At 42.6% G+C, this 15,409-nt stretch overlaps 2 protein-coding genes and 1 pseudogene across 8 annotated transcripts; 1 reads left to right on the top strand and 2 right to left on the bottom strand.

Moving 5' to 3' along the window:
* Positions 1-1,176: 1,176 nt before the first annotated feature.
* Positions 1,177-9,688, bottom strand: LOC308255761 (UPF0729 protein C18orf32 homolog). Its single transcript, XM_080683655.1, has 3 exons — positions 9,452-9,688; positions 5,694-5,881; positions 1,177-4,879 (listed from the first exon to the last, which is right to left on the bottom strand). Exons 2-3 carry the CDS (start codon positions 5,856-5,858, stop codon positions 4,814-4,816), a joined length of 231 nt encoding a protein of 76 aa, XP_080539781.1. The 5' UTR covers positions 5,859-5,881; positions 9,452-9,688; the 3' UTR covers positions 1,177-4,813.
* On the top strand, positions 1,401-2,140 carry LOC308255885 (proteasome subunit alpha type-5-like; annotated as a pseudogene). Its single transcript has 2 exons — positions 1,401-1,820; positions 1,858-2,140. The product of its transcript is annotated as a proteasome subunit alpha type-5-like (transcript).
* An 833-nt stretch (positions 9,689-10,521) lies between the features above and the next one.
* RPL17 (ribosomal protein L17) lies at positions 10,522-15,409 on the bottom strand. 6 transcript variants are annotated; one of them, XM_080683650.1, is made up of 7 exons: positions 15,336-15,409; positions 14,451-14,503; positions 14,322-14,362; positions 13,908-14,042; positions 13,194-13,292; positions 11,622-11,813; positions 10,522-10,603 (listed from the first exon to the last, which is right to left on the bottom strand). In XM_080683650.1, the coding sequence occupies exons 2-7, from the start codon at positions 14,488-14,490 to the stop codon at positions 10,556-10,558; spliced, it is 555 nt and encodes a 184-aa protein (XP_080539776.1). In that variant the 5' UTR covers positions 14,491-14,503; positions 15,336-15,409; the 3' UTR covers positions 10,522-10,555. The 6 variants fall into 6 exon arrangements, with proteins under 6 accessions (XP_080539776.1, XP_080539778.1, XP_080539779.1 ...); XM_080683652.1 differs by having other exon boundaries at positions 14,451-14,526; positions 15,336-15,362; XM_080683653.1 differs by having other exon boundaries at positions 14,166-14,362; positions 15,336-15,359.

Genomic DNA, 15,409 nt, shown 5'->3' with positions numbered 1-15,409 from the left:
TAGTATTTTGTTGAGGATTTTTGCATTGATGTGCATAAGAGATACAGGTCTGTGGGTTTCTTTTTTTTTATGTTAGGAAATGTTCTCCTATATTTTGGAAAAGTTTGAGAATGATTGGTGTTCTCCTTCAAATGTTTGTTAGAATTCACTAGTGAAGCCATAAGGTCCAGGGCTTTTCTTTGTTGGGAGACTTTTTATTACCGATTCAGTTCCTTTACCGAATATACATCTCTTCAGGACTTCTATTTCTTCATGATTTAGTCTTGGTAGGTTTTGTTTTTCTAAGAATCTGTATGTTTTCTTTAATCTAGGTTATCCATTTTGTTGAACAATTGTTCACAGTACTCTTATCCATTTTATTTTTGTAGTAATTCCACTTCCATTTCTGACTTTAGCAAATGGAGTCTTTACTCTCTTTCTTCGTCTAGCTAAAGATTTGTCAATTTTGTTGGTCTTTTTGAAAAGCCATCTTTTGGTTTCATCGTCCCTATTTTTTCCTCAATTTTGTTTATCTGTTCTAATCTTTACTGTTTCCTTCCTCTGCTAGCTTTGGGTTTATTTTTTTCTAGTTCTTTACATTGGAAGTTGTTAAGATCTTCCTTCTTTTTAATGTGTTTATAGCTATTAATTCCTCCCTTAACACTACTTTCACTGTGTCCCATAGGTTTTGGTATGTTATATATTTCGTTTCTTTTGTCTCAAGGTATTTTCCAATTTGCCTTTTTTTTTTCTTTAAGAGTTTAACTTCTACAAATTTGTAAATTTTCTAGTTTTACTTTTGTTATTTTTAATACCTTTGTTATTGATTTCTAACTTCCATTGTGGTCAAAGATACTTTATATGCTATTTTTCAAATCTATTGAGACTTGATTTGTGGCTTAACATATGATCTATCCAAGAGAATGTCCCACATGCACTTGAGAATATGTATTCTGTTGTTGAATAATGTTCTGTCTGTCAGATTTAATTGGTTTATTGTGTTATTAAAGCTATTTCCTTATATTTCTTCTGTCTGGTTCTATTCATAATTGAAAGTGGGGTAGTAAAGTCTCTGACAATTGTAGAACTATCTATTTCTCCCTTCAATTGTAGCAATATTTGCCTCATATTTTAAGGGTGTGTTCTTAGGAGTAAATATAGTATTTTGTAAACATAAAAAGACAGTAAACAACCTAGTATCTACTGATTTTAAAGATATACTTTTAATTGAAAAAAGAAAACCAAACAGTACATATTGTGTGTTATTTTCGTCTTAATAAAATACATACACTTATATGTATTTGCTTGTGCATGCAGAGAATATCCCTGGAAATATAAAGAAGAACCTGGGAGGGCCTTAGTTCTGTGGCCAAGTGGGGGACCTGGGTACCGGTGCACTGGTGTTAGCCCTCAAAATCCCCATGTGGTCGCTGTCACGTTCTCCTGCCCTCGCCATGTTCCTCACTGGGTCTGAGTACCACCGGGGTGGGAATACCTTTTCTCCTGAAGGAAGATTATTTCAAGTGGAATATGCCACTGAGGCTATCAAGCTTGTTCTGCAGCCATTGGGATCCAGACACACAAGGGGGTTTTCCTAGCTGTGGAGAATTGCCTTCCTGCTCATGGAGCCATTGAGAAAGTTGTAGAGATTGATGCTCACCTAGGTTGCGCCATGAATGGGCTAACTGCTGATGCTAAGGCTTTAACTGATAAAGCCGGAGTGGAGACACAGAACCATCGATTCACCTACAGTTAGACAATGACGGTGGAGAGTGTGACCCAGGCTGTGTCCAATCCGGCTCTACCGTTTGGAGAAGATGCAGATCTGGGTGCCATGTCTTGTCCCTTTGGAGTAAGTAGCACTGTTGTTGGGAGGAGCTGATGAGAAAGGACCTCAGCTGTTTCATAGGGCCCAGCAGGGACTTTTGTACAGTGTGATGCTTGAGCAATTGGCTCTGCTTCAAAGGGTGCCCAGAGCTCCTTGCAAGTTTACCACAAGTCTATGATTTTGAAAGAAGCCATCAAGTCTTCACTCATCATCCTCAAACAAGAATGGCGGAGAAGCTGAATGCAATTACACAGAGCTAGCCGCTGTGCAGCCTGGTCAGACTTTCCCCATGTTCAGAAAGGAAGAACTTGAGAGGTCATCAAGGACATTTAAGGGAGTGTGCTCCTCAGAACTTCTCTGGGACGATTTCAGTTCTCCCGATTGCCCTGAGCTTTTATTTCCAGCTCCTATTCCTTGGAAAATATCCAGTGTGTATGCATTTTTAAAATGACGTCTGTACGTAAAGGCAATTAAAGAAATAAAGAGAAACTTAAAATAAAAAAATGAGAAAAAAAGAAACCGGTAACCTTGATTGCCTCCTAGGAGGGAAACTAGGAGCTTGGGCACCCGGGTGGGAGGAAGGAATCTTTATCTGTGTACACTCTTATACCTTATGAATTTTGTATTAAAAAATACATTTAAAAAATAAGAACACTTAATTTGAAATGCTGTAGACTGGAAACTAAAAAACAAACAAACAAACAAAAGTAGTATACAGTTCGTATGAAAAGGATCCTAGAAGATATTCGATGACTGTAAACTCAGTATGTAGGACAGGCCAATAAGAGCTTGCTTGTATTCCAAAAGTTCAGTCAGAGATGATGCAGTAAAAGGGAAAGAGCAGGGGCTAAGTATTCATTTGATGGTTTGTTTATACCCTTCTTTCTCAAAGTATTTAAGGTGACTTGCAAACACATGTAACATATAAAATTGCAATGTTAATCACAGGAAAGAAGGGTGGGGGCATGAAGCAAAGCAGGGACTCAGAGCCAGTAGTGAGTTCTGGGCCCAAAAGGACAAGGAGGGGGAGAGGCTAGTGGAAACTGAAGGGAGTCATGTGGAGTGGGCCCCCTTGAAGTGCATTTTGGCTGAGAACACACCTGGTCTTAAGAGACCCAGAAGGTTGAACCAAGGGAATAAATACCCTAACCCCACTCCTCCCTTCCTCTCCCTCCCTCCCATCCCTGCTGCAGATCCCCACTGGCCAGACCCAACAGAACGCAGAGGCCATGGAAAATTTGATGGGAGTCCATGCAGCTTTCTTGGGCAGCAAAGTAGGGTGAAAGGAGCAGAGATTTGGAGAGGCAAGTGGAAGACGTGCGGCATACTCATCGTGATATAAATACCGATTAATGACTTCACCAATATTTACAGAAACCTATATGGAGGATGTGTGGGGAGAGTGGAGGAAACACAGTGTAAGATAGTTATAACTCAGCCATGGAAGGAAGTTGGTAACGTGGAAAGTTGACAGTTCCAAAAATGGCAATATGTATAAAATTTAGAAATATAGAGATAAAACGTACGACAAAAGCAACAGCTAAATGAGTAAAACCTTTGGGGACTAAGGGAGTAGCTACAGACAGTATACATCTTGCAATATTATAATTTTAAAAAAAGATATATTTAATAAAAACAAAGGAATGTTAAAGAAGTTGCTAGAAGGCTACACAAAAGAACTAACAGTGGTTACATTTGTGGAGAGGGAATGAGAGTAGTGAAAGAACATGAACTTTTCATTTAACTTTCCATTGCACTGTTTTACTATGAACATCTGCTATTTTTGTAATATAGTGTTTATACTTTAAACAACAAACTAATCAACTGAATTTAGTTGCTAAAGGGAATTTATCTTATCCCTCAGGTGGGTTGGGGCAGAACGCTTGAAAACCGACTGATTTCTATCAAATGAAGACCAGGATGAGTCACTGACTTGCTCACACATAGAGTTCAACAGAGCCTTGGTTAGGACCCAGGACTTCATTGGGGACCCAAAGGCAGAAGTCTCTTCCAACCATTCCTGCCTCAGAGGGAATAAGTAAGTATGATATAAAGTACATGTGGCTCATCACCTCTGAACATTTATAAGTCCCTAAAGTGAAGCAGCCCAGGGGTGAAAGACCATATAGAGGCCCAGACCAGCAAAGAACTGTCCAGTCATGTCACTGTTGTTGAAAACCACTACGTTTTGGAGTGTCTTGTTAATGCAACAACTGATACAATCTACTTGAAAAAATAATATTTTGTTGTCTCATAACTGTCCAGATGCCAGCACGCTATTATAATTCTGCTTTCTGATATGGTGAAAAATGTCCCTTTTAAGAAATATTTAAACTTAAAAGAAAAAAAAGAAAGAAAAAAAAAAAGCCAAACCCCAACCACAAGCTAAACTGAATATTTAATACATTCTGTAGGAATAGAAGGAATGCAACAAAGATTAGAATTTTATAATATGCATTAGACATTTCTGTAAAAACTGTTCCATTTTTCCTCAAAGAAATTTCCTCAATTTCTTCTTTGCTATTTTCTTCAGAGCAATAACCTGTAATTTCTACTCTCGCAGATAAGGGGCTCCATTGTGTTGGGCAGTAATTATAACTTGATGTTTCAAGTCATTATCACCTCCAAACACTCCCTTTCATTTCACCGTACTGTTTCCTAGTGAAAATACACTCCACTCAAATTCAAAGAGCCTGAACAGAAGCTAGAAGCCCAAGGATATTTAGGTACTGATTTCGTAACAATGCCTACTGGCACAAACCTCCCATTTATTCATACTATTAAAGGTACGTTAATGAAAAAGGAACGCGGGAATGAGATCATTAACTATAACTAAATACATTCTAAATATAAATACCATGTATTTCCTGATCGGTATCAGGCAAACACCTACACCATCCACCCCGAGTTCTGGTCTAAGAGAAAAAGGTCAGAGACAATTACAAAGAAGGTGCTTCACATTATTAGGTCCATTTTGAAAACAAGGAGGTCCCTGGGTCAATGCCTTTAGTCTTTCTTTTTATCAGAGATTTCTGTCGATCCTTGTGTTGGTAATCCATTTATGTCTGCACCCTAAAATGAAAAACCATTTTAGAGATTATTACAAGACACGCATCATAAGAGATACTCTCTTTTAAAACAGTCGACAAACTTCAGAATGAAAAAACTCTGCTTCTAGAATTATGCAGGATGGCTTAGTGCCGTTGAACACAATCGAAGTTGAACGTCACAAGCATCATTGCTAAAAACAACAGGTTGTCTCTAAATAGTCATTTTGAAAAAATAACTTCATTTTATAAAAAAATAAAATAACTTCTATGATCCTCCTAAATTAAGTCTCCCACCAAAATTATCAACCAGTGACACTGGCTTTTTTTCATGTTATCTCTTCGCACCCACGAGCTATTTCCCATTACGCTCACCAGCCAGGAAATACTGGCTATTATCTTGGTCATTGGCAAGGAGTAACGGCATTAATCAGAGGCCTAGTTTAAAACTTTAGTTTAAACCAACTGTTAATTTCTTAAAAACAAACAAACCCAAATTCCCCCTTTTTTTTTCTCTAAACTATAAGAGAAAGTTTATTTAGAAAGTTATAAAAGTAGAAGAAGTGAGCCAGCTGGGCTGCACAGGCTCAGGAAACAAGCCCTTGGAGCTTCGAAGACAGAAAGACAAAGGTAACTCGCCCAGGAGGAAAAAGAGGGGGCTGGGAAAGTCTCCGAGGGAAAGCCAACCCCCCGCCCCCATTTAAAAAAGAAGGAAATTAAGACACATTGATGAAGCTTCTGGTTCCAAGAACTTGCCTTTCCAAAAGCCAAATAGTTTATACCCTGACTGCACCACCCCCTCACCCAGCCTTCCTATTCGAGGTATTCAATGTTCTTACCTTATAGTCTATTTTGCCTTTGCTTGTATCGTTGGATTCTTGCACAGCTTTTCTAGGCCATATGCGACTAACAAAGGGGGAAATCAGAGGGTATATGTATGGCTCCAGGAACTTTTTGTAGATCCAGAGCAGAACTGGAATGACGATACAAGGAATGCACACCATCGTCCCAGGTGGGAGCTCCTGAACTGATAGACGCAAAGAAAAAGCAAATTAGTTCCTCATAGATTAATGACTAAAGGAATTTAGCTAGGTTAGGGTATTCGAAAGGATTATTTCTACACTGAACGAAAAACTTAGATCCTACTATTAGCTAAATGCAAGAACCTATTAAAGATACTGCTATCTGCAGGGTAAAGGAATAATAGGTGGTAGGCATGAAAATAACAGCACCGTTCCCACTTCCAAATCTCTCCAATCACTGCTCCCCAACCATAAATTTAACGATAAAGACGCCAACATTTGCTAGTGCTAGGCAGTTTAATGCTTTGCATATACAGTTGGCCCTCTGTATCCCCAGGTTTTGCATCATGGAGTCAACCAACCCCAAACCAAAAAACATTTGAAAAGAAAATCCCAGAAAATTCCAAAAAGCAAAACCTGAATTTGCTATGCACAGAGCACCTCACTAAATCCACGCAAATGAAGTGATGTGTAGGCCTCCTGGAGCCTGTTTACAAACACTACACCTTTTATATGGGGGACTTGCGCACCCAGGAATTTTGGTATTGGGGGGTGGGGGGGGTGGAAGGGTGTCCTGGAACCAATCCCTTGAGGATTCTGAAGGACAACTGTGTAACTCATTTATTCAAAACCCAGTGAGGTCCTAACCGGTTTGGCTCAGTGGATAGAGCGTCGGCCTGCGGACTCAAGGGTCCCAGGTTCGATTCCGGTCAAGGGCATGTACCTTGGTTGCGGGCACATCCCCAGTAGGGGGTGTGCAGGAGGCAGCTGATTGATGTTTCTCTCTCATCGATGTTTCTAACTCGCTCTCCCTCTCCCTTCCTCTCTGTAAAAAATCAATAAAATATATTTAAAAAAAAAAAAAAAAACCCAGTGAGGTTGGGTACCTCTGCATCTTAATTTACACATACAGCAAAGGAAGGCACAAAACATTAAGGAACTTGGTAATTATGACTTCATTAGCCAAACCTACAATGCTAAGGGCAAACATTACAATATGAAACTCCCTAAGATATCACTTTGGAAAACCCCTAAGCTGCAATCTGGTTGGCCTTTTCCAGACAATAATTCTCCCTTGATATAACTGCTTTTCTTTTTAATGGCAATTAAGGTGTACCGTGTAATAAAATTACTTATTTATTTATTATAAGTAAATTGTTTATTATTAGTATAAGGAAATTGTTTATTTCAAAAAATTAACACATCTAATTTCCTTGATAATTAGAAATCACCTTAGAATTTCTCAAAATCAGCAATTTATTGAAAAAGAACAAATACTACTTTCACACCAAAGACTTCTTAAATTTACAAGAATTTTTAATCCCTTAGAGTAGGCCTTAAAAATGAAGACGCTTTGTCCTGGCTGGTGTTGCTCAGTTGGTTGAACAGCACCAAGAAGTTTGATTCCCAGTCAGGGCACATGCCCGGGTTGTGGGCTCCATCCCCAGTAGGGGGTGTGCAGGAGGCAGTCAATGGATGGTTCTCTCATTGCTGTTCCTCTCTCTCTCCCTCTCCCTCTAAAAATCAATAAAAACATATTAAGAAAAAACAAAAACCAACAACTGAGAAGCATCAGAACACTGCATAAGGCTAGTAATCCAGGATGTTAAAATTTCACCATGACGACACTACGGCAATTTAAAATTATTCACAATACAAGTGAACAATGGCACAGACAATTCAATCTTAATGACTTGGAAATGAATTACAAGAGCTACAAACAAAAATCCAGATGTACATCAGCCCTAGCTGGCTTGGCTCAGTGGATGGCTTGGCTCAGTGGATAGCGCGTCGGCCTGGGGACTGAAGGGTCACAGGTTCGATTCCGATCAAGGGCATGTGCCTGGGTTGTGGGCTCCATCCCCAGTAGGGGGTGTGCAGGAGGCAGCCGATCAATGATTCTCTCTCATCATTGATGTTTCTATCTCTCTCTCCCTCTCCCTTCCTCTGAAATTAATAAAAAATAAAAAAAATATTTAAAAAATCCAGATGTACATCAATGAATGAAGAGCTATTTTACAAAGGATTCATAACCATTTTTTAAAAAGGTCCCCTAGTCAAATTAAAGTAACAACTTAAGAATTTACCAAAATATTTTAAAGCCAAAGGAGTGGTGAGTCGTTTTCACTGTTTTTCAAGGAATCATTATTTTTGTCCATAAACATTTAGAATGTGATCTCGGTACTGAAAAGGTGGTCTGGGTAAGGTGCTGCACACTCTCACAGGTACCACAGCACCATCAAGCTGACTGGCTGGCAGCTGCCTGGATTTGAGACGTGTCCCCCACTTTCTATATGGTGCTCGTGGGCAAATTACTTAACCTGTCTGTGCCTGAATTCCCTCGGGTGTAAAATGTAGACAATAATACCTACCTCACTGGGGATTAGATAAATTAATATGCATACAAAGCTCAGAAGAGTGTCTGCATAGAGTAAGTGCCATGAAATTGTTACTAAAAAAAAAAAAAAAAAAAAAAAAAAAAGCCAAAAAATGGTGATCTGTCCAAAGTTCACACAAAGGTAACAAGTAACTAGAGCTGGCTAAGACCAGAATGCCCAGGTCCGGTTTCCTAGCTCAAGACTCTGGTCTCCACCCCTTCCCCAAACACAATGATGATGTTAATTATCTCCCTACCAAACCTTCAAAGCCAGCGAAATCCTTCCAAACACCTGGCGGTGCTCCGAGCACTAGGCCTGGCAAGTTGATGACTGGCAGTCCCTCCATCATAAAGGTTCATTTTTACCTACTTGTAACTGTGTTTTAAGTAAGTACTTGCGCACTGTGTTTTAAATAAACTCTCGAGAACAAATACGACTAATCAGTTTTGTCATCCTTATGGCTTTTATAAAACATTTTAGCTCTCTTCAGAATGAAGCTACTGTATTTCATCTCTTAATGAGTTATTATACTTCATACATGTGGAAAGGTCGCGAGGGGGCTGCGATAAACTGATAAAATTATAATTTTACTTAGCCTCCACAAACCAATTCTCGGATACTACAACAAAGTAAGCAAAATGGATTAAAACTGTTGGAGAGAAATGTTTTTATTCAACTTAGTCCATACAATAGACTAGAGAGAAAGGGTTGAGGCTCAGTCAGAAACCGGGCGGGTGGATGGGGAAGGCCACCGCCCCTGAAGTGACCCAGTTCCGTGAAGAACATCGTCTTATTGGAGACAAAGAGCGGGGCAGGCCGAGTGAAAGACAAGGAGAGAAGGTAGGAGAGAATAAGGGCGAATGGTGGTGAAGATAACAGAAGCGCCAAGAAACCGACGATGCAGGCCAAGGGGGAGAATAAACGGACATACAGAGAAAGGCAGGCCGGGCCAGGCGGGAGGGTGCACAAGGAGGGAGAGCGGAGGGGCAGCAGGCGACAGGGGCGCGCTGCGGGGCGAAGGGGGGCCCATCGGACAGCGCAGGGGTCCACGGGGCCCAAGGCAGGAGCCGCGACCGGCTGGGCTCGGTCCGCGCCGCCCGGCCCAAGCCCGCGGAGCAGCCCACCAGCGCCGAGGCCACAGCGCATCCCCGCCCCATATGCCCGGCCCAAAGCCCCAGCCCACTCGACCCCACTCACCCGCGACCACCGAGCCCAAGTGGAAATGTCCGCACTTCCGGAGGGCGGGACCTGCCGCAGCCGAGCCAATGGACACCGCAAAAGGGGCCAACAAACACGTGCCTGCGTCAGCCTGACGACACACAAGGCGTACCGGTGCCCCGGGCGGGGACTGGGCGGGGCTCCGGTGCCGCGGGCCTTGGCTCCGGCCTGCGAGCGGAGCTGAGCTTCCCAGGCACTCCAAGAAATGACGCCTGTACCAGTGGCTCACCACCGCAGGGAAGGTTACTTCACTGTTTTCAAATGCAGCTGTGCCTACAACCACCCTCTCCCCTAGTTACAAGGGTATGAAATTCAAGGGCAGGGTAAATCATTCTTAATGGGCTAAGAGAAATGGTTGTACCACTTCACTCCCACCACAGTAACTCAGTGTTGAAGATGTGGAGAAAATTGCAACCCTCTGCTAGGGGTATTGTAAATGGCATACTCTGGAAAGTCTGGCTGTTACCATGATTCAGCAACTACACTCTGGGCTTATACCCAAGAGAAACGAGAACATGCCCATCCCAAAACCTGCAAAGGTGCACAGCAGCACTACTTGTAATGCTTAAAAGACCAAAATGTTCAATATATTGATACAAATTATACATCAAGTACAATACATGGATGAACCCTGAAAATACTGTCAAAAATCAGAGCCAGTGGGCCACATACTATGATGTTTCTTGAGATGTCAACAGGCCTATCTATATAGCTAAGTAGTTCCCTAGGGCTGGGAGTAACAGCTAACCACTGCCAAGGTTCCTCTCTGGGGTGATTAAAATTGATTTTAGTGATAGATTCATAACAGTATACTGAGATCCATTGCACTGTGGTGAACTGCAGTGTTAAATCTCAATAAAGGCTGTAAAAAAATTTCAGAACTCCATGTTTTAATCCCATCTTATGCAAAAAAGCAGCAAGACATTCAAAACAGCATGTTTACGACCCAAATTAATGACAGAACAGAATAATCTATTTTTAAATTCTAATCAGAAAACTTGTTTTATCACTTGAAATATATTTAGTAATGAAGACAACCAACATCCTGCTTTTACTTTTATTTAGATTTATTTTATGCTGAATCTACTCCCGAGCCATAAGTTTTTGCTTCTTCAGTTTCTTCTGAGATATCTGGTGAAAGAAAATAAAAATGACTGTTAAATTTCCCAAAGAAACATCCACACTACATCTTAACAAGAGGTCTTAGCTTCAGCGAAAACTGGAAACGTCAACATAAAAGGGCTCTAGCTGGTGTGGCTCAGTGACTAGAGCATCAGCCTGTGGACTAAAGGGTCCCAGGTTTAATTCTGGTCAAGGGCACATGCTCTGGTTGCAAGCTCAATCCCCAGTAGGGGGTTGTACAAGAGGCAGCGGATCAATGATTCTCTCACTGATATTTCTATCTTTCTCCCTCTCTGAAATCAATAAAAATATATTTAAAAAAACATGAAAGTCCTTTGGCATAGAGATGTGGTATGGACTAATCAGGGAACGACTTTAAATTGATTTTCATTGAAGACAGTGACACCAGCTGCTAAGGATTCCAATGACAGGATATTTAAGTGACAATATCAATACAAAAAAATCTACTAGGCGTGAAGGGAAGATTCTAGAATCACTCCCAGTTTCCTGGCCTGCCCAACTGAACGGAACATGACTAGCTAACAATGCTGTATGCTACATAGGAAAGCTGATAGAAGAGAAATCGTAAGAGTTCTTATCATATCCTTTCCCCGCCTTTTCTTATTTTTATTGTATCTATGAGAACCCACTGTGGTAATCACTTCACAGTTTACTTAAATCAAGCCATCATGCGGCACACCTTAAACTTGACAATAGTAGGAGGCAATTCTCAAAAACAACACTGACTTGTCATCATTCACTGAATATAGGCTCATTAGATCTGAGGGGCATTTTTGGAAGTGGCAATGGACATGTAGGTGGGACTATCAGTAGACAATCACAGTTCTGATGTACAGAATAGTACAAAGTTACTATTCAGTATCAATCAAGACACAAATGAGAGGTTGCTCAGAACAGTTTCCTTTCATGGTTATTCCAAAGGTGTCCTAAGTTAGTCATCACAGCAACCACACATCTAGAATAGTATACACAACTAAAACTGAGGAAGACTAAGTAATTTATTTACCTTTTTCTTCTGTGCCACCTCCTCTTCTGGTTTGGGAACAATCTGCTCCTTTTCAGTGAGGATCATCTCAATGTGGCAGGGAGAGCTCATGTATGGGTTAATCCGCCCATGAGCTCTGTAGGTTCTACGCCGCATCTTGGGGGCTTTGTTCACCTGAATGTGCTCGATGACCAGAGAGTCTACATCTAAACCCTGGGAAGAAGGGAGAAGGAACACAATCAGGTAAACCTTTATCTTAACACCATCTTTGGGAAATTAAGTTCCTGCCTTAATGAACTCATTTTTGAAAAGCAATCCTTAAGAGTTTAAGCCGAGTATCAGTTCAAGCAGTTACTTTAAACTTGGTTCTAAATGGCCTTCCTTAAATTAAACATAACTACCAAAACTCAGCGCTATGCTAAGTGCATGTCGAAGATCACGAAGAGTAGTGTTAATTTCTAAGCTTTGATGATAAACAAGATTTTGGCAGCACGGCTTAGGAGCTAAAAGGATTACATAACCAGCCCTGGCTGGTGTGGCTTATTTGGTTGGGTATTGTTCTGTGCACCAAAAGGCTGCCAGTTTGATTCATGCTCAGGGCACATGCCCGGGTTTGGGGCTCAATTCCAGGTGGGGGTTGTGCAAGAGGCAACGGGGATCCATGTTCCACTCTTACATCGATGTTCCTCTCTCCCACTATGTATATAAAAGGCTAAGATAAAAGGCTAAGCTACCTCTGAGCAGCCGGTAGCTATGACACGCACTGACCACCAAGGGGCAAATGCTCAAAGCAGGAGCTGCCGAGCGAGCCCTCTCCGGGACCCCTCAGGGGATGTTGGAGTGCCAATTTCTGTCTGATCCCCGCACGCCAGGCTGAGGGACCCCACCGGTGCACGAATCCGCGCACTGTGCCTATAGTCAATATATACATACTAGAGGCCTGATGCATGAAATTAGAGCAAGGGCCTTGGCCTCGGCCCCCGCCCGCTGCAGCTTTGTCCAGAAGGACAGACGTCCGGTCTAATTAGCATATTATGCTTTTATTATTATAGATTATTATTACAGATATAAATAAAAGGGGTTATAGCCTAAGACCCACATTTTTAATTCTGGCCCAGATTTCCAAAATGCAAAAGGGGAATGGACAAACCTATTTTGTTGACCACACTGTTTTTTAACTTCTAAATGAAATTTAACATCTCTCCATTAAGAATGTAGGCAATAGCCTGGCTGGCGTGGCTCAATGGTTGAGCATTGATCTATGAACCAAGAGGTCATGGTTCGATTCCAGGTCAGGGCATATGCCCAGGTTGCAGGCTCAATCCCCAATGTGGGTTGTGCAGGAGGCAGCTGATCAATAACTCTCACCATTGATGTCTCTCTCTCTCTCTCCCCCTTTTAATATATTTACAAAACATATTTTTTAAAAAGTGTTGGCAATAAACCACATTAACTATTACTAAAGCAACCACTTTGATAACTTTATTTGTTTCTTTGCAATAGTGTCTTATTGTGTGTATAAGTCTGGACAACAACATTAACTAAACCACCGTCCAAGTTGGATACATATAAAGATGTTAATGCTTTGGGTACCTTAAGTTCAGCATTGCTCTCGGCATTTTTCAGCATGTGCAGCAAAAATTCAGCACTCTTTTTGGGCCACCGACCCTGTGTCCAGCCCCACTGTTTTGCCTAAAGAAAACAAAGAAATGCTATTAGTTAGTCCCCGGTTTAAATAAAATGTTACAATGAAGATTAATTTATGGCACGCTTTCCTGGGAGCATACCCACACCTTTCCGCTTTTCCTTCTCCCTCTTCTTCCCCTGCAGGCAAGCATCTCCTAAACTCCAAGGGACCCCACAGAGACTTGCAACCAGGGAAGCAATAGGCAGCAGCAGCTTTTCCTGGGCCAAACCCCAAAACCTGTCTCCAAGGCCCCATTTCCCATCTCTCCAGTGAGCAGACCACAGCACTGCCCTGGCTCACTTCTTTCCCTTTCTAACATTTCTACGGAGCCAAAGCAGCACCTCGTCTCTCCCGTTGCTGCTTCTGCCCTAAGCCATTCCCGTTTCACTGTTCCCTGCTTCCGTAAACGTACTCTAAAAATTACAAACAAAAACACCATTTATTTTATTCACTTCAAGGTTGCTCAGAACATGGTTCTTTTCACGGTTAATCCAAAGGTGTCCTAAGACTGTCATCACAGCAACCAGAAACAGCCTGATTAAAGACCTTAGCCATTTTAATCCCATCCAGTCACTTTCCCTTACAATCTGTCTTTTCAAAGAGCAACCATCAATTCTCACCTGGGCGCACCTACCAACGCCACCATTATAACGACGGAACGGCACGCATTGCTTCTTTAAGGTGACGTCCTTCAGATACTTGGTGGCTTTCCGAATATGCATGCCCTTGATGGCCTGGGCAGTTTCACGCGTGTTCTAAATAGAAAACACACCGGGAGTTAACCATTTAAGGCATTACAACTTTTAAAGCACCCATGAAGTTCTCGAATTCTCAAAATGTCAACATGAAAACAGTCACGACACACTCATGACCGATACCTAGAAGGTGGCTGCTCAGAATTGATTAGTTTTCACGGTAAATCCAAAGGTGTCCTAAGAAAGACATCACTGCAGCTGCCTTTTCGGCATATTGTGTCAAAGAAAAGCTCACTGGAGCACCCACAACGACTTTTGCAGCATAACGGATTCACATACCTTGAAGTGAACGCGGAGATTGGAGCCTCTTGATTTGCATGCTAAAACACAGAGGACATTGTGGTTAACTCTGGGTATCTCGTTTCTCTTACCCCCAAATAAGAAATGCATTAGGTGTTGTTCACTTACATTTTGTGGGGTTTTCTGGGTCTAGCGAATAGCGAACCATCTTCAGAGGTCACCTGGACAGGAGGACGGAGCAAGTCTGTCAGGACGTGGTTGCACAGTCACTTACAGCCTAAATCTGCACTAAATGCTACCAGAAGCTGCTCAGAGAACAGCTGTTTTCACGATTAATCCAAAGGTGTCCTAAGAAGTGCCATCATCGCAGCCATGCTTTCTTTCCCTCTGACCTCCAGGGACTGCAGGCAGCAGTGCCGGCACCAGACCGGGCGCACGGCCTTCGTCAGCCCCATTACTCTCTGGATGGCAATAAGCCTGTTTCAGTGCAACTAGGTCTCCCTCGGGCGTAAGGACACGGCGCAATGGGGCGGCAGACCTCAGCCACCACCCTCAGCGTGCTCCCGCTCCGTAGAAACCCTTCACTCACACTTCACAAGGGATGCTATGCCCTTCCACGCTTGTGCTTTCGCCAACGTGACACGCAGCTAATTTGAAAGACTCCTCTAAAGTGAGGAAAACCTCGACCCGACTCTATTCCCCACCAATTTTCTCACTGAGGCCACAAACGCGCCGCGTACTCGGCCATCACTCACCGCGAGACACTGGACCTCCGGAGTAAGAGGCGGCACCGACCACGGCCTACCCGTGCTACCAAAGCCCCCAACCCCTCCCATCGTACCCCTTTTCGGGCCGCAAAGGCCGCACTGCCCGGGCGCCAAATCGGGCGCTCCGATACTTCCCCGCGCACAGGGGGACACTGCCTTTAGCGAGAAATCAGTAACCGCAAGAGTTCTCTTCTCAGGGGCCTCAAAATTGGCGCCCCCAAGGCCAGGATGGCGGTGCTAACCGGAGGATTCAACTCCGGGACGGAGACGCCGAAGAGCAACTCACCTATGGCCGCTTTGGGGAAGAGGAAGAGCGGAGGCTCTTGGGAGATTTCATGAGAACTCAATATCTCGCGAGAT

Source organism: Plecotus auritus (genome assembly GCF_963455305.1).
Source record: "Plecotus auritus genome assembly, chromosome: 8".
In the NCBI taxonomy this organism is placed as follows: Eukaryota; Metazoa; Chordata; class Mammalia; order Chiroptera; family Vespertilionidae; genus Plecotus; species Plecotus auritus.
This window is presented reverse-complemented; position numbering and strand designations above follow the sequence as displayed.